The sequence below is a fragment of the Engraulis encrasicolus genome, chromosome 17 (assembly GCF_034702125.1).
Source record: "Engraulis encrasicolus isolate BLACKSEA-1 chromosome 17, IST_EnEncr_1.0, whole genome shotgun sequence".
Taxonomy (NCBI): domain Eukaryota; kingdom Metazoa; phylum Chordata; class Actinopteri; order Clupeiformes; family Engraulidae; genus Engraulis; species Engraulis encrasicolus.
In genome coordinates, this window is record NC_085873.1 from 2458623 (window position 1) to 2483371 (window position 24749).

At 45.2% G+C, this 24749-nt stretch overlaps 1 protein-coding gene across 2 annotated transcripts in view; it reads left to right on the forward strand.

The window, feature by feature from the left end:
- Positions 1 to 24749, forward strand: part of kansl1a (KAT8 regulatory NSL complex subunit 1a) — a 35603-nt gene extending 10854 nt beyond the window's left edge. The window contains exons 2-14 of one of the 2 annotated variants that reach the window (XM_063221551.1): positions 14226 to 14367; positions 16838 to 16915; positions 17340 to 17425; positions 18215 to 18353; positions 19048 to 19213; positions 19477 to 19680; positions 19945 to 20130; positions 20731 to 20876; positions 21227 to 21348; positions 21895 to 21952; positions 22143 to 22255; positions 22964 to 23177; positions 24374 to 24749. In XM_063221551.1, the coding sequence (XP_063077621.1) occupies positions 14226 to 14367; positions 16838 to 16915; positions 17340 to 17425; positions 18215 to 18353; positions 19048 to 19213; positions 19477 to 19680; positions 19945 to 20130; positions 20731 to 20876; positions 21227 to 21348; positions 21895 to 21952; positions 22143 to 22255; positions 22964 to 23177; positions 24374 to 24526 (1807 nt within the window). In that variant the 3' untranslated portion in view covers positions 24527 to 24749. The remainder of the gene's footprint in view (positions 1 to 14225; positions 14368 to 16837; positions 16916 to 17339; positions 17426 to 18214; positions 18354 to 19047; positions 19214 to 19476; positions 19681 to 19944; positions 20131 to 20730; positions 20877 to 21226; positions 21349 to 21894; positions 21953 to 22142; positions 22256 to 22963; positions 23178 to 24373) is intronic. The other variant, XM_063221552.1, reaches the window with a different exon arrangement.

The following is a 24749-nucleotide window of genomic DNA, read 5'->3' on the forward strand; positions in this document are numbered from 1 at the left end:
GTAGAGGCAAATGCATTTCTTTCGATGAGAAATGGGGGTGGGAGGGCAAGGGGGTAGAGACACGACGTGTATTTTCCTGGGGTGGGTTATGGAGAGCATGTTGGTGGTAGTAGAGGTGACGTGTACATGTCTGTTGATGAGAGGGATGGGTTGAGGAGCTAGGTTGTTGTTGTTGAGTGAGGATAGTGGTAGAGACTGCCTAGTCATGTGTGTCTGTCGGTGAGAGGCATGTGGGTGATTGTGGGTGGAGAGTTCGCTGCATGGACATTTGTCGATGAGAGGGCTGGGGAGGGAGGGTAATAAGTGGGGGTGTTATTGGAGAGAAGGAGAGGGAGGGGTTAATAAGACTGCACTGCAGGCATTTTGGGCCAGTTAATGGGATTTGAGGATGGGTCTCTCAGGGTTAGAAGAAGTACTAGCAATTGGGTAAAAGCTGGGAAGTGGTGTGACTGCACTGCAGGCATTTTAAAATGGGTTGGTGGGATTTGGGGGTTGAGGCTGGATGTGGACTTTAGGGTCTCATTTAGTAGAAGTAGAAATGGGGTAAATGCTTGGGGGTATGGATGAGTGGATTGGCAGTGAGGGGCTAGTGGGGCTGCACTGCATGCGTTTTGAATAAGTTTGAGGATGGGTCTTGGTTTTCTAGTAGTAGTCGAAAAAACTGGTGAAATGCTTGGTCTGGAGAGGGCGTTGGGATTGATGTGGGTGGGCCTGTCTGGGTTTGTCGTAGTAGAAACTGGGTACAGACTGGGGATGGGTGGATTGGGCTGTAGTGGGACTGCACTGCAGGCATTAAACACAGGGTAGTTGGATGTGGGGCTTGATACTAGATGTGGATAGGGGCGAGGCATGGTGACGGTTGGATTGTGCAGTAGGCACCTAGAACTGGTTCATGTGATTTGGGGACTGAGGCTGGATGTCTTGTTTAGTAGAAAGAGACGTGGTAAATAATACTTGGGCTAGTAATTGGTGAAAGGGGAGGGGGGTGAAAAGAATAATCTGGGTCTAGGAATGGATGGTAATGAGGCTACTGATGCAGTGTGGGGGCAGGGATAGTGAGGAATGGATTCACTGCAAGGAGCAGGGAAAAGGATATTGGGGATGGATGGAGTCTTAGTTGCGGGTGAACTGCACTGCATTGCACAAAGAAGAGCACAGCAAAAACACAGGAAGTGTGTCGTGCTGCTTCTCAGTCTCGTAGTTCAAACGAGAGTGGGGAGGGTTTATAACCTCACAATGCTCATACGTACCTCAGCCAGTAGGATGTGGTTGGATCAGAGAGAAACGGGGGGGGTGCATTGATAAGGGTGGTTAAACCTGACAATGATGGTATATATCTCTAGCAGATGTTGAGGAGAGGAGAGCAGGGTTAGAGAGAGGGGTGATAAACCAGGAAATGGTTGTATCTGAGCAGATGTGAGCGAGGGAGAGAAAGAAAAGGAGGCGGCGAGAGACGGAAACGCATTGATAAAAGGCTGTTAAACCTGAACAATGGTCGTATCGAGGGAGAGAGGCACCTATGGCTAGAATAGGGTGTTGTGTTAACTGGAATGCGATCTGGTGAAATGGTTGACTTAGACAAGGTCCACCTGTGCATGGCCTTTGTCAGTTTGGAGAAAGGCACACATACACACACGTACAACACACACATGTGTTTGTGTGCACGTGTGGTGTCTACCAGGGTGTAGCTCAGAATCGCGCATGTTTATTTTCAACACACACACAGGCTTGCCATCATGACCTGGTTTCGTCTCCCGCATGAGGAAACGGAATCAGCAGTGGCAGATAGGCAGAGCAGTAGATTCTTCACGCGAGCTCACTTCCTGGAACCGTCATCATGTTGTATGGAGGGGGCATCAAATCTGCTGTGCAGAGGCAAGTAGTATAACATTGAGGTCAGAATTTGGAAGTTCAGGGTTTACGCAAGCCACAATGGAAATGATCCAGGTGCGAGACGGGTGTTCTGCATACCCTCCAAACCCTGCGGTACAGGAGAGGTACACACACTTTAATTTCACATAATGCTTATTAAAATATTATTTTTTGGATGTTAATTGGCTGGTAGCATTCAGTCTCAATGCCTGATTTTAGGCTTGAAGAGTTTGGAAAAATAAAATTATTATTAGTTTTTTTTTCTCATTCTAAAAGTATTACTGGTTTAGGCTCAGTATTTACCATCAGTCGTTAGTTGTATGGCCTCCTAACCCCTCCCTGGTTTCACGGTACTAACACAGTCGACTCTGGGGAAAATACAGTTTAATTGAGGTCTGTGCCCGTAGCTCCACCTTACTGAGTTGGTACTAGAGGTTAAAAGTATCTGTCTAGCTCAGTGGCTGTCAACCTTTTTTTGAACAAAAGTACCCTTAGTATTAAAAAATGAAATGAGACTAATGCCCCCCAGTGGCTATCAAGCCCAACCCCCCCCAACTGTATCCTTCTAAAGAACACAAGGTTACAGCCTAACAAGTCAATGGCACCTTATTTATGCAGGCCGGAACTGATCCCCACGTTGCCCTCATTGACATCTTGCTCCGCCCATCTGCCATCTCTGACGGATCATTAATCATTTGACCTTTGACCCTGGTCGCCATGGGAACACAGCCGTTTTCAGCACTCAGCCTCTGTCTTCTGCAGGACTTTGACTCCTCCTCTGCTGTCTCTGACCCCATTTATTGATACGGCTCAGAAAGAGCAAATACTCTCGTTTCTCGCTTTCGTTCTCTCTCTCTCTCTCTCTCTCTCTCTCTCTCTCTCTCTCTCTTTCTTTCTTTCTTTCTTTCTTTCTTTCTTTCTTTCTTTCTTTCTCTCTCTCTCTCTCTCTCTCTCTCTCTCTCTCTCTCTCTCTCTCTCTCGTCTCCTTCTCTCTCCCTCCCTCTTACCTCTTGCTCTATTTTACATGTCTCTCCTGTGCTTCTCTCTCATCTATTCATCTGTCTTTGTGTGCTTCTTTAGCATTATTGATGCTCGCTCTCTCTCTCGCTCTCTCACCGCTTTCCCTCTCTCTCTCTCTCTCGCTCTCGCTCTCGCTCTCTCTCTCGCTCTCGCTCTCGCTCTCGCTCTCTCTCTCTCTCTCTCTCTCTCTCATCTATGCATCCATCTCTGTGTCGCGCTTTAGCTGTCACAAACAGGACCGGAAACAGATGTGTTAAATACCCTTCTGTTGGAGAGCTCTATGTGTGCACGTGTCTGTGTCTGTCTGTGTGTGTCTGAGTGTGTTTATATTCCCCAGTCTCCCGCTGGCCTGCCTCTGCCATCTGATGCCGCTGTGAAACAGCATGAATCATCAAGAGCCTGCACTGCTGCCCTGCTCCTCTTGTCTTCACACAGGAGAGAGACAGAGGGAGGGAGGGAGACACAATTCAGATAATTTACGTTAGAGGCAGTATTGAGGGGAGAGAAGGGCCTCTAGAGAGAGGCTAACTATTTCAGAGCATTTACGCACCGCCCAACTCATCTAATAGAAGAGCCTGGCGTCCTCGTTTTTCAACCAAATGATACCTGCAAGCAAGGCTCTAAATTAACACTAGCCAACCGGCCAAATGCTGGTGAAATTTCAGATTGGCTGGTAGAAAAGACCGACTTACTAGCCACTTTGACCCATTAGTAAGTGTGTGTTTGGCTATTAAGATTAATATCTACTAGCCATTTTGCTGGGTGATTAAAAAAAAGTTAATCTAGAGCCCTGCCCTATTTGCAGGTTTGTCACGTCCGGTAGGTTAACTAGGCCTGCTTCATCACTTAACCATGTTCTTGGGACAGCCCCCCTGCTCGTTTGTTTGCATGTTAGATGCAGTAGTGACTAGATATGTTAACCCGTAGCTGTTTATCCGGTAGTCGACCGGATCAACGTTAACCGGTTAAAATTTTCTTTTTAACCAACCCACACACGCACACGCGTGTTATTGCTGTTGTATTGTATGGGGCGATAGGATCACTCAACATCTAAAAACGATAAATGTGAGCATGAGCTGTGCCATGGTGGAATTCATTAAGCGCAAGCACAGCACCGAGCCAACAGTTTACCGGTTGCTACAGTGAACTATCCGCTTCGCTCCTGTTCACTTGACTTCGCCTCCCTCATAGGAATAAATGGTGAAATTCGTGTGTGTGTCACCAGCGTTAAGCACCGCACAAGGAGTCATGACTTTTTTGTGTGAAAACTGAACATAAGGCTAGCTGCTCTTTTCTTCGAGACACATACACAACACCAGACAGTCATGATATATATATATATATATATACATATATATATATATATATATATATATATATATATATATATATATATATATAATTTTTTTTTTTTTTTTTGATTGAAACCTCAACACAAACATTTATCACAAATGACCCATTAATTTCTTTTGCTTGGTGTGGTGAAGAATTATTTGTGTTAGAAATGGCAGTGTTTCTGCCACTGGTGTTTATGGCTGGAATTGGTGAAAGAGTCTCGTGTCGTCCTTAGCTTCTAAAATGAAACGGAATATGGCCATCGTAGCATTTTAAACGCTTTGGTAATTGCTAGTAATGAATTCCCATTGTAGCATATTATTTCCAGCTTTCCCTCCTGCTAAGTGCTAGCTGTGATGGTGGCAGTGCTGCTGCTGATTAATATGGTGGCGAATTGATGAAGGATTCTCATTTTCATGCGGTCCTGTTAATCTAGGGGCTCCAAGCAACTAGACTCATTTTCATCCTAAAAAATAATGTGAGATGGTCTACTGCTATGCTGTTAGGCGTGTTTAACGTTTTGGTATTGTAGAATTATATCCTTCCTTTTGTCCGGGTGTGGAATTATTTCTGGCTTTCTGCCCCGGTGTGGAATTGACCTATTTATTTCCTTTGTCTGGCGTGACTTCGAATCAATTGTGTGAAATTATTTCCCGCTTTCCTTCCTGCTAAGTGCTAGCGGTGGCAGTGGCAGTGGCAGGGCTGCTTTAGCTGCTGGTGATTATGGCGTGATGGGAAAGGTCATGTGGAGGGAGCGAGGGAGAGAGAAAGGGAGAAAGAGAGAGAAAATGGCTCCCTCCTCCCTTGCTCCCTCCTCTCTACTCTCTGCTCATTCGGCTTTTGGCTGCTCAGGTTTTGTCAGAAAGAGCACCTGGGAGGGTTGACAGTGAGAGGAGAGCTATCGCGTGTGTGTTTGTGTGCGTGCGTACAGTCTGTACTGTGTGTGTGTGTGAGAACGTTGTCAGGTTCTCCTTTCAGCTCTTAATAATTACGGAAAGGATTTGCAGAGGGAGAGAGAGAGAAAAAAAGCTACCCATTGAAAGACTGTTTCTCATGAATACCGGTCCTTGTCCCTCACACACACACACACACACACACACACACACACACACACACACACACACACTTGTACACACAGAAAATAACTCTCTCCCTCTCTCCCTTGCTCTCTCTCTCTGTAAAACATAAACAGCGTCCACATTCACCCACTGTTGATGAGTCATGGTTATTTTGGGTGGATGTGTTTAAGGCAAACAGGTACTCCAGGCTTGGTACCACACACATGCTGGTGCCCTCATCTTTCCCAGACGGATACAAAGACTACACTACAAAGAGGGAGAGTGTATGTGTGTTTGATGGAGAAGGAAAGAGGGAGAGATGACATGAAAGAGAGAGAGTGTGTTTGAGGGAGAGACAAAGATGAAAAAATGGAAAGAGAGAATGAGTGTGGGAGTATGAGATTGATGGGGGGGGGGGTATAGTGAGGGCGGAGTGTAATAGAAATCTGAAAGGAGCGAGTGAGTGTGGGAGAGGGATGAAGAGGCTCATACAGTGCTTATAATATAATGAAGTCACATCTAATGATGTCTCTGCTGCCTAATCTCCCTCTAATAAAAGGCCAGTCGGGTTTGTTTGTATAGCACATTTTGTACACATAGCCAGTTTGGTGCATTTAACAGGGGGAGGAAAAAAAGGTAAGGCAGGGGGCGCAGTGGCTCGGTGGGCTAAGGCGTTAGCCTGATTATCATCGACGTTCAAATCTCTTCGAGACTTGGGCTGGATCTCAAATGGCACACTTGTGCACTTCGGGCACTATGTTTCAGTGCGTAACTAATACGGCATACGCACTGAAACATGAACACTAAAGTGCACAAGTGCACCATTTGAGACACAGCCCATGTCTGACCAAGAGCATAACAATTAACATTTCCCAAACGGCATGCGTGACCCGCCTCCCTTGGTTTGCTTATGGTTGTTTGCCTGCAGACAAAATGGAAGGAGTTCCCGTATTTTCAGAAAGTACTTGCATTGCTCTTGACCTGACTAGTTGCAACACTGAAAGTGTTGCGTCACAAGGAGGGCACAGCCTGGCTACTAAGGCGTCCTTCATATCATTAAGCCGGCGAGCCTGAGTTCAAGTCCAGCCTGAGGCCACGCTTCCTCAACTCTGTCACCATCTTCTCTGCTCTATCTCCAATAAACAAATGCCTTTTAAATAAATAAACCATAACAGCAAATAGTATTGTAACAGTATTGTATAAAGCATACAGTAGAATGAAGGATTGTGAATGCTTAAAAAAAGGTACTGTAATTTAGAAGTTAATGAGAGGAGCAAAAAGGGAAAATAACTTTCTCCCTCCCACGCTGTTTGTTTCATGTCCTTCATGTCTTCAAGGTGCCATGTGGTGTGACTGTTTCTGATGTAATGATAAGAGAAGCAGTCTGCAGCACAAGGCTGCAGTTTTAACACGCATCCACACACACACAGACACTTTCTGTTTCTTTGCCATGTGACCCCCACATACTGCTTTTCTGCTGTGTATCTGCTAACAACGGCAGATACTGAATCCATACAGTCCAAACTATAGTCAGATCTGGTGATGCTTGAGGCCCACAAAATACAGTAACACTGCTCACTCTCCCCAAGTAACGAACACGCACACATTTTCAAACGCACACTTATTTTTTTTACCTCGGCCATGGAGGTTACGTTTTCAGTCACTTTTTCAGTCAAGGTTTTTTTTTTTTTTTTGGTCTGTCAGCAGGATAACTATAAATGTTATGAATGGTTGTTGGAAATGACCAAATGCACAAGTGATTAAATGTTGGTGGCGATCCGTATCCAGGAATTTTTTAAAAGAGTCTTCACCATTGCGGGATAAGGCGAATTTCGACATTCCAGTTTCTAATTCCACAAAAACAAGACAGAAAGACTTAGAAACATTTGACTATGCTACATTTGACTATACTCCGCCATGGTCTTGGCGGAGTTTTGCACTCTGAGTGCATGTAGTTTGTAAATGTACTGATTTTTTTTGGGTTGATGACCTTGCGTGCTGGTTTTCTGTCATGTTAAGGTCCTTGTTTTTCCACCACATCTTTTCCACCTCTCTTCATTCCTATGGCTGCTGCTCTTTTCTCTTCTTCTTCTTCCCTCCTTTCATTTCTCCCTCTTCCTCTTCTTCTTCTTCCTCCCTCCTTTTTCTTTTTCTCTTTTGAGTAGAGTGACTCATCCCTTCCAGCTCTGCTGATACTTTAACCCCATGCCAAATACTCACAAACACCACAGTCCCACTAACACACATGGCATATACTCTCTCTACACACACACACACACACACACACACACACACACACACACACACACACACACACACACACACACACACACACACACACACACACACACACACACACACACACACACACACACACACTTATGAGTTCATACACTATACATGCATTCACTGAAACATACACTTTCATTCTGATACTTAAACCCCATGCATACAAACATGCATAGCACATAGTCTCTCTCTGCCAGCACATATGCATGGCACACTGCACACAAAGACATACACATTATCTTCTAAGCTCATATACTGTACATACATTTGCTCAAACCTACACTTACACGCACACATACATTTAGACTTCCAGGTACTCACTGTGACCAGGGCTCTACGCTTAGCTTTTTCATTAGGAGCACCTGTGCCCCTAAGTGAAAAAATTTAGGGGCACAGATAAAAATTTAGGAGCACAGTGAGTGTTTGTGACGCAGCTTCATTATTAACACACAGATACAGAGAATATACTCTTTCCACACACAAATATACATTCTAGAGGGGTAGGCCTAATTAAAATCACTTCGGGCCACTTTTCCAAATCCCCCCCCCAGTAAAAGGACTAAACAAAATATTACGCATTTATATCTATCACATTAATTTCTATACACAGCTGGTGTTTCAATTCAGGCCTACACAGCAGGATCTGGCAGGGTGCTGGGATGAAATTGGTCAGGGGGGCAGATTTTTTACAAGAGAGACCAGAGAGGCAATGACACTTCTGTCCTGAAAATACAATGACTCGCATATGGGTATGCTATGTAGCCTATGAGGCTATGATCAGCCTACCCATGGGTTACACTTTTTTTTTTTAAATTGCATTTGGTACCACAGTAACAGCAACTCAGTAATCTGAACATTACTCTTTGAAAATATATTGTTCTATACATTTTAGAAATGAAACAAAAAAGAGTGGATGCCAACCAAACACATTTCCTCTGGATAACAATTTTGACAATTTAGAATTTCAACAATATTGAAGGCTTGCACATCAAAAACGTGCCCTAGGCTACATCCTGAGACTGTCCAACAAAATACTGACTTCACATGACGTGATGTGATGATGATGACAGTTGAACTATTGAGCAAGTGAGCGCACAGAGAGAGCCTGCTATGTGTCCTCCCTTGCCAACGTCTCAGGAGGAGTAACATAAACAGTACAAGCCACGTACAAGATAAGTGTACAAACCGAAGCTATTTCCTCTCACAAAGTTAACAGTTTGAGCATTTGTTAGCATTTGTGCTAAGCGGAGAATTAGCAATTTTAGCACAGAAGTTTCTCTCTAGCTCTTCTCCGTCATTGGAAGCGCTCGATACTCCCGACGCTTATCTTATTTCAAAACTCCCCCGACTGTTTGTCTGTCTGCCTCTGTCTCTCTGTGCGCGGTGCGCACGCTGTCTTTTGCGACTTCTCTCGTTCGCATGTTCTTGCGTTTCTCTATGGGGTGTATTTATTTTAGGAGCAAAATACGATTGAAAGGGTTGAAATATATACTCGCACACGTGCGCCCTTTCTATTATTTCGTTCGCACAATCATTTATTTTAGGGGCATATGCGAGCAAAATGCTCGCACTGTAGAGCCCTGACTGTGACTCTTACATCCACACAGATGTGTTCAGTCACTGGCCTGTGTGTTTGTCCATAAGACTCTGGTTCATTCTAAATGTTCAGCAGGTTAAATGTTTATTTTCTCTCTCTTTCTCAAACTCCCTCAGATACATAATGTGCATCTCGATCTCTCTCTCTCGCTCGCTCGCTCACAGACACACACACCTACAATGGGCCATACTAATGTTCTGTCTGACCGCTGTGGAGGAGGATGTGCGCCTATTTATTTTGGTCTCATTTGGCTAACACTCACACACACACCGAAAATGACAGAGACGGATACAAAGAGCATATGATGTGGACACACACACAGAGACGCACACACACACAAGAGTAAAGTGGAGGAGGGGGATTGTAAATGGGAGCAGGAATGCTGCTGGCACTAACCGACTACCCTGCTGAATCCAACCACAAAGACGGCAAAATAATGACCCTCTTTCTGGGAGAGTCCCCTTACTGTACTGTACGACTGTGTGTGTGTATGTGTGTGTGAGACTGGGAAACTGTCCTTATTATACTGTACACTCAAGCATGTCTGTAGTATTGTGTTTGCGATCACATTATATTGTGCGTGTGTGTGTCCTTTCTATGGGGCAGTAATTAGATGTGTGTTGGCATGTGTGCGTGTGTGTGTGTGCGTGCGTGCGGACTCTAGGGTAGGGTCTGCCCTTTTGAGAATGTGCTGACTGTGTGACTTTGGTGCTTCTACACGACGTGGAGTGGGGGTGTATGTCCTAGTACTACACGTTGCAGTGGGGGTGTATGTTGTGTCGTGGTACTACATTACTGGAGTGAGGGTGTTGGGAGTCGGGGTGTAGCCTTTGTCTCCTGAAGCTACTGAGCTTGCGTGTTGATGTGGGGGTGTTCTCCATGTTGTTTGTGTGTTGTGTGGGTGTGTACTTGGTTTCTTTGTTCAAGAGGTGACTACATGAAACAGAGAGAAAATCAGGAGGATGAACGGTTTTAACTTGTGAAATCTGGCCCCTGTGTCTGGTCTCTGTGTTTTAGAGAAAATGCAAGCAAGATCATCAGGGACTGGGTTTGCAAATCAGCCATCTGTTCAATAGAATCATTGTATGTATTCACATCTACACATATTCTCATGGCATTTGACTATGATGCCATGTTTGTAGTAATGTGCGCTGCTGCGTTGCTCCTGACAAAATAAACTATTAGATAACATTACCGTGGTGTAGTTGGATACACCTCCCATCCCACATCTTATCTGAGCAGCCATCTTGTATAATCTCCAGTGTTGTAGTGTGTATTCCCTCCTGGGGTCCGTTCCCCTCTCCCTTTGTCACGTAGCACAATAGCGGTGTGGACTGGAGGTATGCATTATAAGCCCAAGCGTAGTTTCATCTTCATTGCTTTCTTTGTCTGGAGAAAAGGTCTCAGCTGGCACGGTGCACCTCTGATAGCAGATAGCTGAACACTGCTGTACTGTACTCTACTGTACTGTACTGGAGAGTACTGTACTGTACTCTACTGTACTATACTATACTATACTATACTGGAGAGTACTGTTCTGTACTCTGCTCCACGCTGTTAAAATTCTCTCCTGTGGTGATTAAAAGCATCCCAGCTCTGCTTTTGGTCAGTAGGGAAACGCTATATAAACTGATACACAATAGGATTATGTTGACTAATGAAATATAGCAGGCTGATCCTATTCATGTCTCTGTGTGCAAGTCCACCTTCATTGTTGTCTTTGTCTGATAAAACGCAGTGTACTGTACCCCTGCTGCTCATTTTTTGTCTGTGACATAAGGCATGTCATCTTCAAGTATTGTTCAGCAAAAAATGAGTTGCGCTCTTGACACACGTCCTTTTAGCTCTGGTGCGATGGTCAAGTAGACATAAACTGTTTGCAGGGGTGACTCGCACACAGAATGACCACTAAAATAGAGTGTTTTTTCAGAGTGTTTTTTTTACTTGGTGGAGCCCAGAAGGGTGAAAAAAAAGAAAAGAAAAGGTGCAAACGTTTCAGTCCTCCTGGACTTTCCTCAGTGCAAAATCTTCAAGTATTGCAACTTTGTTTACAATGAGGTAGCCATGGCCTAATGGTCAGGGAGGTGTTCTTAAGATCAGAGGATTGCAGGTTTCAAACCCACCCTTACATTCCCTAGTCCCTACCTCAATCCATGGCTGAAGTGCCCTTGAGCAAGGGAACCTACCCCTCTGTAACTGTGACTATAACCGATACCCTGTACTTAAAAAATAACTAAGTCGCTTGGGATAAAAACCTCAGCTATGTGTAATGTAAAACAACTCTGTTTGCAAGGGATTGTGTGGTAAATCTGGAATATGGTAGACTAATCCATCTCTCTCTCTGTGTGCAATACATCATCTTCATTGTTCCTTTTGTCTAATGAAAGCCTCTTGTTAGCGTAGATCACCTTTTCGCCGTTCTTCTCAGCTGTCCTCTATTGTACTCTCCTCTGTTCCTGTGGTATGTCTTTGTCTGAAAACCATAGTCCACCTCTGACACCGTAGTGTAGCTAGCTAGACGCTTTGCTGTGCTACTATTCTGTTCTGCTCTCTAAATTGAATGACTTAATGCTCTCATTTGATAGCATAGAGTAGCTCAGCCCTATTCTTCTCTGCTGTACTCTGTGGCTTGTCTTTGCCACTAATGGCATAGTACAGCTTTTGTGATGGCACGGTAGCGCTACACTATGGTGTGTTACTATTCTGCTCGCTCCCCATCTCGTGGCATAGCGTACCCCTGCTCTATTCTACTCTACTCTCTCCTGTGGTATCTGTCTCAAAAGCATCGTATAGCATAGTGCTCCAAAGCTGTACTCAACTTTTTTTCTTCTATTCTGTTTTATGTGGTTGTCTCAAAAGCGTGCACCTTTTGATGACAGTGTTGCTGCGCTCTGATGTGCTCTACTCTATTCTGCTTTATCTTTGATACCGTAGTGTAGGACTGCCCTGCTGTGCTACTATTCTGCTCTCTTCTCATCTAATGACATGGTGTACCTTAGCTCTGCTTTACGCTACTTTATTTTGATCTGCTCCTTTACCTTATTGTCGTATTGCCTTACTGTCTTACTGTATCGTCTTAAACCCCTCCAATAGCACTGCTCTGATGTGGTCACTTCTCATCTGATGGCACAGCGTACCACAGGGTCAAAGACGTGCAAAATGGCATTGTCATCCAGTGTAACGGATACCTTCTGCTGACTGTAACGGTAAAAAACGTGATTTTTAAATTGTTTCAAGTGAATGGATGACAGCCGAGGCTTTCATGAATTTACTGGAAAAAAAAATAAAATAAAGAGTTGTGTTTTTAACAGTTACAGTCAGCAGAAGGTATCCGTTACACTGAATGACAATTTCATTTTGCACGTCGTTGACCCCACAGCAGTGCTCTATTCTACTCAGCTCTGCCTCTGATGGCATAGTGTACTGATACCATGGTTGGCTGATGCCATAGTGCAGCGCTGCCCTGATGTGCCGTCTACTCTATTCTGCCCTCTTCTCATCTGATGTCATGGCGTATCTACCTCAGCTCTACTCTACTCTGTTGGGTTGTATGTCTTTGTCTTCACAAACCCTTCCAATAGCATACTTGATGACACACTGCTCTGCTTCACTCTGTTCTGCTCTCATCACTTGATGGCATGGTGTACCTCAGCTCCGCTTCCTCTCCTCTCCTCTCCTCTCCTCTCCTCTCCTCTCCTCTCCTCTCCTCTCCTCTCCTCTCCTCTCCTCTCCTCTCCTCTCCTCTCCTCTCCTCTCCTAGGTGTTATGGCACAGTGTATTCTAGTCTGCTCTGATAGCATAATGTACTTCAGCTCTACACTACAGTACTCATACTCTTTTCCTTTCTCCTCTCCTCTCCTCTCCTCTCCTCTCCTCTCCTCTCCTCTCCTCTCCTCTCCTCTCCTCTCCTCTCCTCTCCTCTCCTCTCCTCTGCTCTCCTCTGCTCTCCTCTGCTCTGCTCTGCGTAACCTTGAAGCATCCCGGCCCTGTGAGCCTCAGCCCAGGCATTCAGGCATTCCACAGCCGCACTGCAACACCTGTAAACAATGTTGTCGTTGGCTGCCGTTCAGCTCCATTGTTAGCCGCTGACATGACTGCTACAGTGTTGCCAGATTAGGTGCTTTCCTGCCCAATTGGGCTATTTAGGATGTCTGTCTGTGGGTTAAAAACAGTCAAACAAAAATGTTAAAAACGTCATAGAAATCAATAGAATATTTAGTTCAAATTGGGCTGGATTTTGTGCCTCCAGGCGGGTTTAGAGCATTAATGGGCTGGAAATCGGTCACATCTGGCAACCCTGGACGGGTGTTAAACTCAGCCAGCTGTCTACGGTACTCCTTCTCTGTCCCTGCTGAGTCAAAGTCAGGCTCGCAAGACACTGGAATGATGATGGTTAATCAGTGCTCACTGCTCAGGATTGGAAACGAGGGCTGTGTGTGTAAAAGGAGAGGGTGGATTATGTTTATCATGTCTGAAGCGTAAACCAGGAAGAAGGATAAAGGGCATCATGATGGCATGATTTCTTTTTTTTGTTCCACCCCTCGAGGGTTGGTTGGACTGCAGTTGCAATGTTGCGCCCCCTGCAGTAAAAACAGAGGTACTGAAGGGAATCAGAAAGGAAGGGGGACAAGAACACATACACGCATAATGCACAAGTGCACACACACATGCACGCACATCTCAAATTACACATTAAATAATCATGTCTCAGTATCAGCAGCACATGGGAAAAATCAAATCAACTGAATAGAACAGAATAGAATAGAAGGCTTAACATTTGACATCAAGTTAATCGATGAAGCAGACTATTAAAAATGACTCTCCCTTGACTCATGGTAAGCATCACTTTCATGCAAAACAGGAGACACTCATGGACATGAACATCAGCATTTTTAGAATGCACAAGATTCTTGTATATACTAAGCCCTAAACCATGATCTCTCTCTCTCTCTCTCTCTCTCTCTCTCTCTCTCTCTCTCTCTCTCTCTCTCTCTCTCTCTCTCTCTCTCTCTCTCTCTCTCTCTCTCTCTCTCTCTCTCTCTCTCTCCATACAGCTGGAGGAGGGCGGAGGGTCGCTATGCGGTGGAGCGGGCGGCCATCATCAGCCACTGGAACTGGCTACAGGCCCACGTGTCCGACCTGGAGTACCGCATCCGCCAGCAGGCCGAGATCCACCGACAGATTCGCGCCAGCAAGGTGTGTGGGTTTTTGTGGTTGTGTGTGTGGTTAGGTGGGTGTATTGGAGACTTTGCATCAAATGTGCACCAGCATGGTGTTTGTCTGTGTGTGTAATGGTTGTAATGGTGCAGGTTCAATCCCACGCCCTTACCAATCCCTTCCTACCTTCATGACTGGAGTGCCCTTAAAGGCACCTATCCCCACACTGCTCCAGGGTCTATAATCAATACCATGTAATATATGTCGCTGTCATAAGTCGCTTTGGATAAAAGCGTCCGCAAAGTGTAATGTAATGTCTGTCCACTGTGGACATTTAGTGCAACACTAATTAGTTTTCCATGCTTAAAATAATGTTTCCAAAATGGCTTCAGTGCCGCCCTCCACTGGTGCCATAACTGTACTAGGCAAGTGCGGAGGAGAGTGGAATCTGTTGCTGTTTTCAGACCGGCCAGAACGATGTTGGTGCCCATTACTGCACCAGTTATGTTTGGAACCGTGCTTACCTGCGAACCACTCGGATGGAACTACTAATGTATAGTCTTTTGTCATGGTTGAAAGAGGAAAAAAAATGTGATTTGCATCTCAAAACAAGTTTCCAGTTCCCTTACGCTCAGGTTTTTTGGCATGAACACATCAGTTGATTTGAGATGAGGGCACAGACATCTGTTGACGTGATGTACACACTATGTGAGAGACTATTCTCTTTCCAATCTGTAGAGCAACAGAAGATGTATAAAATTACTTCAAATGTTTGCCTCTCGTCTTTTGTACTGTGGGAAAAGTCGCAGCTTAGTGGCCCAGTTTGTTTTTTGTTGAGGGAAGCACATGCTATTTTGACCTTAGCTTTGACCTTGTGTGGTGAACAGGCTGTAACCTTGAGGTCAACGTCTCTGTGACCTAGCAGTCCAACTTGCAACACTGGCATACAGTGCACACACACACACACATACAGTATACACACACACAGTATACACACACACACACACACACACACATACAGTATACACACACACAGTATACACACATTTGGAGCACTTTGAGTGTGTCTGTGCCTCCTAGAAGAACGATACTTTTGTATTCAGTTGTGAAACTGAAACGCCTTCCTGTGTGAGTGTTCAGCTGTGAGTGAAGTGCTATTCCCCTGGCAGGGATGGAAAGTTTTTAAAATTAGTACTTTAACGTGTACTACTTGAGAACATTTTGACTCGCATACTTTATACAGAATTAGACCGATGAAGGGGGAGTAACACTTAACTAACAGCTGATACTTTTGCTTGAGCACAATGTTCTGTACTCTTCCCTCTTCTATCCCCCGTTACGTCTGTGTCTGGCTGTTAGTCATGTCAGTTCCTCATCTTTTTCCTGTGGTCCAGGGAGGGACAAAGGGGTCAGTTCCCCGAGGCCCAGGGAGAGAGGAGGCCCAAAATAGGATTTTCATTGCATTTTATTGTATGTGTTTAGGGCCTTTTGGATGGTTGTGCCCCAGGCTTGACCAAAGCTATCAGCAACCCTGGCATCCTCAGTTCTCTTTAATCTTAATTTTCTCCCTCGAGCAGGAGAAAATCAAAGTTCCCCATTGTCAAGCAGTGTAGACTAGCTTTTGGGGGGGCTGTTCACCCATTCAACACTCCAATATTCTGATTAGAAATGAAGGGTCATTTCATGTGAAATCAGACACGTTGGGACCCGACCGACACAGATTTCAATTATACTTGGTGTGCCTGTTTAGTAGCAAGGTAGCACCCCAGAACTGCATTTGTGTGGATCTGACACCAATATTAAGGGAGAGACATAAAGATGTCTGTGGTGTTATTTGAAAGGTCTTTTCTGGCTCTACAAATTACACAAACATCATGGAATGCAACAACCCTCAGAATATGAATTATGATAAATTGAAAATTTTTAAATTGAATATCAGAAAAACTTAAATTTTAAAATGGCCAGTTCCTTGTCTTTCACACAAATGCAATATGGGGTGCTACCTTGCTACTAAACAGGCACAGCAAGTACAGTATGATTGAGATCTGTGTCGGTCCGGTCTCAAAATGTCTGATTTCACGTGAAATGACCCTGAAGGAATAACATCTCATTTATGATTTTGAAAGATATTGTATAAGATAGATAGACTTTTATTGTCCCCAAGGGGAAATTTTTTCCCCTTGTAAAAGTTTCCCTCAGTGATGATGCAGGGCCTCGTGAGGCTGTATGACACAAGAAAGGATGGGAGGTTGTAGCCTGTGTTTTGAGCTGTGAATGATGGTTGAGATCCCCCTGGAGAGTATTCCAAGAACTTGGCTCAGTAGTAAACTAGGTTAAGTTAACCTTGAGGTAAATCATCTAATAGAAGAGCCTGGAGTCCTCATTTTCTCAACAAAATGGGCTATTACCAGGTTAATTACTCTATGTTCTTGGAATACCCCCTTGCATTATTGCTTTTTTTCCCCTGTATTTAATATGCGGTCTTTCCTCATTTCTCTTCCCCTTTCAGGGTGCTGTGGAGCTGGGCGACCCTGCTCCCTCCGAACCGTCGACACAGATGGAACTGTCACCACGCACCACGCCTGAGGTAAGAGACCAATATGAAATTCACTCCTAAGCTTCCTTGTTCCTTGTCACCAACCATGCAATGTTTGAAAGCAGCCCCATAGCCTGATTAGCCTCAGGCCAATATTCCAGAAAAGAAGTCTGTAGAAAGATGACTCTGCGTAAGATGTTGAGCAGACCTCACAGTAGAATGACCTAAATGGCTTTGTTTGGTTGGAGGGCCCCTTTATTAGGGTTGCAACTCACTTTGATTTAATTGATCTGGCATGGAAGTAACCCACCCATTTTACTTGCTTGGCCTTTCTATGCTTTCATGTATTTTTTACTGTGAAATGGACAACAGACATTTAAGCAGTACCTTAAACAGGTATGTAGCAATGAATGGAGATAGTTTCTTCTTGAATACTGCAGCAGAGCTCTTATGCTTGTGTGTGTTTGGCTTGCAGGATGTGGAGTGTGCGAAGGCGGAAACCCCCGCTGCAGAGGCCAGTCGAACTAGAACTTGTAACACCCTCAACGGCATCCCAAACAGGTACCCAAAAATAACCCAACAACCCACCCACCACTAACGTGGTAGTATCCTCACTGCTGCTCCATGCTGGACAACGGTGGTAATACTCACTGCTGCTAATGTGCTCACTACTGCCACATGCAGGACAGTGGTGGTAATGCACAACACGCTCACTGCGGCCCCTCAGGACAATGGTGGTATTACACACTACTGCTAACGCGCTCACTACTGTCCCACACAGGACAGTAATGGTAATTACTGTTGCTGATATGCTCAATGCTTCCACACGCTGGACAGTGCTGGCATTAACTTCTGGTAGCATGCTCACTAATGCCCCCTGCAGGATAGTGGTGGTATTACACACTACTGCTGCTAATGTGTTCACTATTGCCCCACAAGCACACAGGACAATGGTGGTAATGCACACTACTCCTAAAGTGTTCACTGCTGCCCCTTGCAGGACAATGGTGGTAGTACACACTGCTGCTGAACATGACCTTGTCTTTGATGTTTCTCTGTGGGAATGTTCCACATTCCTTGACAAAATGGCTCTGAAAATGACAACTGCATCGCATGCCAGCCAAACTATAACTTGTACTTGAATTTGTAAAACACTGAATTGTTTGTGTAATTTTATGGATTTTCATGGCCGTTTCCTGCTAAATTATTTGCAACAAATGTCATTAAATCACATTCCTGCATTACGCCCTATTTTATCACAGTTAAATATTCACACCATATATGCCTAGGTAATATTTTTCTGTGCAAACAAAATATACATCTACTCATGTTTTGTTGTTTGTGTTTCAGTGCTGAGGAGTCTCCTGACCAGAAGCCCCTGGTCCTGACCCCTGACCCCACCTGTGTGGCGGCCCGCACGCGCCCTCTCCTCAGCTGCCGACGCCGACGACTTGTGCACCCCAACGCCGTCCCCAACCTCTCTGGGAAGGTGTGTGTGTGCCTGTGTATGTGTGTGCGCTAGGGTTTTTCCATGTGCATTCATGAGAGTGTGTGTGTGTGCTCTCGCTCACATTTGCGCTTGTGCATTTGTGTCTGTCTGTCTGACTGTCGATCTATCCCTCCACATGTCTGTGTTTGTTTGTGAAATAGGGGTAGTGAAATGGGAGATTTTTATTGTCTTTATGTTGGGCTTTAAAGAGAGAGGAAATTATTTTACCCGGCAAGCCATCCATTATCTTGCCTTTTAAACTTCACATTGATCGATAGTTCCACAGCCTGCCTAGACGGTGAGCCTGTTAACTCAGTGCTTGGATGGATCAGACCGTGCCCCTCTATTCATTGTGAGGATAAATCAGACCAAGCCATATTCATTGCTTGGGTAGTTTAGGTCTTGCCTGTAAAAAAATGATGAATGTACGAAAATAAGCAAGTCCCTCTCTAACATTTTGTTTTCTTTGTTATCTCTGTTCCTGCCTACACCCCCCCTTCCTCATCTCTTGCGCTTTCTCTCTTTCCTTGGCTTCCATTCCACACTCTGTCCTGCCCCCTTCCCTGTCTCTTCCTGTGTCACCCCCCTCTACTACCGCACCTGCAAACCTCTGTCCTCCTTCTTCCCCTGTCTTTGTCCTTCTGCCTCTCCATGCTTTCACCCCCTTCCCTTCCCTCCCCTCCCCTCCCTGTAGGTCCAGAGGAGTTGTGTGTCTGGCGGCTGCAGGGTAAACTCGTCGTGTCTGACGTGCGGTGGCGTTCGGCCTCCCCAGCCAGTGCCCACGCCGCTGGAGCTGTCTCTGGCCGAGCGCCTGGCCCACCTGGACAACGGCATCCACCCCATCCTCTCTCTGCCCTCAGGTATGCACAGCAGACATCGGGACACCTGCACAGTCGTTTTCAGGCCTGGCAAAGCCATACTGTGCGCTCTCACTTTCTGTCTCATGCATGCAAGTGTGTACACACACACACACACACACAGTGTTTTGCACCTCACCTCATCATATCCAGTATAGGTTTGATGTGGTTTAAGTTGTCCCCTCTTGTTCGTATCTTTCTATGTCAATTTCTCCATCCAACTCTCTCTCTCTCGCTCTCTCTCTCTCCCTCCCTCCCTCACACAGACACCAAGTTGAGCATGCATGTGCAGCGTCTGCTTAAGGCTCAGGGCCAGAGCAGTCGCTCGGAGCGTCAGAAGCCACTGAAGAGGCACTCGCTCAAACACAAGATCTCGCTTGGCGGCCTTCGCCTCCCCCGCCCCTCCTCCTCCTCCTCCCCCTCCGCCAGGCACAAGCACAAGCTCGGCAACGCACACATGGCTGCAGTCCGTAAGTACAACAAGAAAGGAATATACCACACACACACACACACACACACACACACACACACACACACACACACACACACACACACACACACACACACGTCATTAACTTAATTGTGTGTCCTCACACATCAAGAAAGGACTCTTCTTTTTTTATGCACGTCTCTGAGCCTTTAATTTTGTCTTTGGCTCCTTAATAATTTCTTATAATTAATAATTCCTCAATCTCTTCTTTATTTTACCCTCCACCACTTTCACACTTCCACAGGGCTGGCCCACCATCGAAAGAGCCGTCTGGAGCGCTCTCACCACGGCTTGGGGGTCGAGAGGAGCAGGAGTGTGTCCAAGATGGAGGCGCGTACGCCCACGCACACACCCTGCCGACCGGGACGCCTGCACGAGCGCAGCCAGAGCCGCAAGAGGCCGCGGGAGCTTTCTGCCGACAGAAACGATGGTGAGGAAAAAAGAATAGTTTTTTTGAACAGAGCCATGCAATATGACCACTTGACTGGTTGATCTCCCCTTAGTTGTTGACTTTCATGATGCCTAAAGGCAAGAATAGACCACGCGCGACATGAACGAGTCCAGCGATGGAAGTAATTGACTTTGTATTGAGTCGCGGGCGACAGAAGAGACATGTGATTCGGGCCAGTAGATGCGATTTGAGGGACAGTTTGTAGTTGGACTTGAGCGAATATTATGCAAATTAGCTGTGATGCGGTTCGGCGACAGCCACCCCAGCCAGTGTTGGAATGCTTGCATTCTGCTTTTAATGGACATACTCTGTCGCTTCTATTGCACATATTCTATTGCTCAATCTTTATGTTGTCGAGACCGGCATATTCGCCGGTCAGTACTATACTCATGCCCAGTACTTGTACCTCACCAATCTCTGAATAATGATCAACTTAATTCCGGACTCCAAAACACTTTTTAATTGGAACCATGCAGACGCCAACGCACATGTTACTTTGCATGATTTTTTAATACTAATCTATGTCGTATTTCTGTGCACAGTTCCTCAATACTAATTTTGTGTGTGTTTGTCTCTCAGGTCTGCGACAGCAGCTGGAGTCGATCAGTCCGTCTGTGTCAGTGTCCAGTGGACCCCCCTCCACACCCAGCCCCCTCACCCGCCAGCTCTCTCTGCCCAGCGAGATGTCCACCCCACTGGGCTTCGGCAGCCAGCCTGGCAGCGCGGTACGACATAAACACGCTTGCACACACAAATGACAATTGTATTGAAACCATTTCCTCCAGCTTTTCACCCCCTTGTCTTGTCAATAAAACACACCCGTCAAGCTGAGCTACAGACTGTTCCTGGCTCGGGGTTCATGGATTGGGGTTGGGTTTGGACTTATTAAACTGGCTACTGGTAGCTCATTTCAACGAAGCACCATATTTTGATACACTCCATCCTTTGTAAAGCTCTTGCACTCACACACACTGTATGACACAGCAGTATCATTCTTCAAAGAGCCTTTTGCTGACAATTAAAACAGTGACCATTTGCTGACATCAGGTTGTGTTTTATGTGCTTTTTTTTCCAGCAGCCAATCCGACGCAGGAGGGGTGAGAGTTCGTTTGACATCAACAACATCGTCATCCCCATGTCTGTGGCGGCCACCACCCGTGTGGAGAAACTCCAGTACAAGGAGATCCTCACGCCAAGGTATGCTGAAATGGAATGAAACGAAACTTAATGAAGGCTATTTGAATGGATTTCCTGGAGCTTCTTTTTATTTTCATTTATAAATTGCAGCCGTACATTACAATAACTCCACAGCACAGGATGAAACGGCACAGTTATATCCACAGATGGTGCAAAGATGCACTCTTCTTGCAGACTCCCTACCCCAACAGCAACATATTCTCATTACCGACGTAGATGTGCGGGGTCTAATTTAAACGCACATAGTATCTTCAGGTGGAAGGTGTAGGTTTACGCTCGATTGAACACGACTATCAGCCAGTCAGAGTTGAGAACCGGACCGCACAGTGTTAGATAGGGGCAATAAATGCTCCTGTATTACTTAGCTTAATGTGACTATATTTATAATACATTGTAATTACAACTTTATTTATAAATGATATGCATTTATTTATAATTCTTTAATAATAATAATAATAATAATATAATGGTATTTCTTGGGTTAAGTCAGTTTGTTCTGACCTGGCTGTGGTCACATGACTAAATGAGCGTGTGTTTGGTTTTCAGCTGGAGGAAGGTGAACGTGCTGGATGAGCCCACTGCTGAGGACGAGGAGGATGTAGAGGTGAGGAAACAGGCGTGCGTGTGTGAATTATAGTTGATGATAACTCGAATGGTTCTCACATTGTAACCCTGGATGTGCATAACAACAGACGTGTTGTGTTCTGCGTGTAGGGAGGTGTCCGTCTCAACACAAGTAGTAATTGGTGTGTTCTGTATTAACGTTTGTGTAATGTTTTGTGTTGTGTGTTCAGGTTGAGGACCTGTCAGACATGGCGTTTGTTCAGCACCACCTTCCCCTGGAGGAGCAAGAGCGATCCCGCTGGTCATGGAGGGCACTCGCACCCGCTACCAGGAGGGGCAGCAGGTACACACACACACACACACACACACACACACACACACACACACACACTACCAGGAGGGTCAGCTGGCATGGACACACTCTCCCTCTCCATCTCTCGAGCTTTTATTTTGGACTAAATGGAATATCACTTATTCAAGGAATAAGTGACCCAAACACTTTGGGAAAGACTCTACTTCTGCAATTTTGCCAAAATGGATGAACCATTCTGTATATTTCTGTCATTGTGCAATATTAGGATTAAAGCCATTCACCTCTGCAACTCGGCCTATTCCTCTGTGTACATGACTTACAAAATCCTCTTTGTATGTAGATTTGTAATCCTCTCTCCTCCTCTGGCGGTTTTTAACCTTGTTTGTGTACCAAGTTTAGAGTTACGTTATACATGCTTCTCAGTGACATTAAAACACATTATATTCTATTACAGACTATTCGGTGTTGAAATGTTTAGCTATGTAAAGGGACAATAAATCACATTGTATTCCATGATATTCTATTCAGGTCGTTTGCATTTCTAAATGGTTGGATCTCACTGCTCTATTCTGGCATTAAAAAACACTACTCATTACAGAAAGCAAAATTAAATTAATGGTAAATAAGTGGAAGAGTTCTGTTCTACACTTTTTTTTTAAAATTTAGATGGTCCCAGCTCTTTGTCGATGTGGATTATTGTTGTTCATTTGTCTAAGTCCGTATCTGTATTCCTCTCAGGTTGTTCAAGTCTCTAGACGGTCGGAGCACGCCGTTGCTAGGGGGAACCAACCCTTCCACGCCGCAGCCGTCGTCTCCGGACATCTCGCACTTCCACGTGCTGCAGGACTACGGGCCGCTCGCGTCCCCCATGAGCCCCCCCAGCCCCGACACCCCCTCCTCGCGAGACTCGCACACACGCTGCTCCACGCCAGACTTTACCTACGAGGAGCGGGTAGGTCAACACGTACACCTCAGGGTTTGACACTAACTTTTTCGGTTGCCTGCCATCATGTGGCTAGCCATCCAGCTATTCTACTAGCCATTTTTTTTCTTTATCATGACACTGTTCATCTAGCCTCAGAAGAGAAGGTGTTAAAGCAATCAGATGAGTGCGTAGCTTTCTACATGGAAATAAATCAAACAAATAGAAACTGAGTAACTGAGCTTTTTCTTGAACTTAAATAGAAACAATTGATACACAAGGAGTAAAATGCAGAATACAGTATATGCTATTCTGATATGTCTTACCATTGAATAAGCTACCTGCCAAATTGGCTAGTGATACTGAAAGTATTACTAGCCACAGCCAAGTTTTACCAGCATTTGGCTGGTTGGCAGGTGCCAGTGTCAAGCCCTGGTACACTTACAAAAACATCACACACACACACGCATTCACAGAGTAGCTGCAGTTCACACACTATCGGCACTACCGTGGACATGCTGCTAAATTTAACAATGATCGTCATGCACCTGGACAACCTGGGAAGTTGTGCTAGTAATACTGCTTTAAATGACTCACGTACGTCAATGTCCACAACAACACGCATGCATGGAAAAACTCCACAGGCATACATACAAAATCACATGTGTCTGAACAGATGCTTGTCAGTGCTTGTAACATGACACACACACGCACACGCAAGCACCTCACTGGTAATTTCCCACTCATCGATTTTGTTCCCACTGATTGACATGGTCAAGTGTGTGTGCGTGTCACCACTGACTGGGGGAAAAATCCCAGGAGTGTGCCTGATGCCACCTTGTGGCCAATTCTGATATTTGTACTCCACCCTCTGCATAAGTGAATGGGGACGGAGGCCAGACACCGACTCTGATCATTTGATCCATCGACGTTCTATTATTAGATCACGGAGGCCAAGCATGCACATCAACCTTTTGAAGTTCTTTCTAGGGATATGGCTTTTTTCTAGTGTCATTTTTTTCCTTTCAAGGGTTGAAAATAATGTTCAGTTTTTACCTTTTTTTAAAAAAAAAAATCTTGTCATTTCCTTTTTACAAATGTGGTTATGGAAATTCTGTTTTATGGTCATGGATAAGTCATGGAATTTTCTATCTGAAAACCCCGACAGAGGATATCTTGACGTTTCTAATGTCTTGCGCGTCTCCTCCCCTTGGGTTTGATTTCAGACGGTGGTGCCGTGGGATCGGCGCAGCTTCCCGCTGTCCGAGGACCCTATCATCGTGGAGGAGGAGGAGCCCAGCGGCAACGAAGGAGAGTCCCCCCCACACACCTCAGGCCGCATGAGGGCGGAGTCAGAATGTGACCCTCTATCACCGTGACAACAGCATTGTGAATACCGTTTGCTGATACAGACTGCTCACCCACTCTAGCATTAAGACGAAGAAGAAGAAAACAAAACAAATGAAAAAGAAAAAAAAACAACGCTTCAACTCGCAAAAGAATGATTAAAGGACTTCTGCTGTTTGATATTCAAACACCAGCCAAATATCTTCACAGTTTTTAGTGAACAATATGGAACATCAGTAAAAAACCTGTCCACCA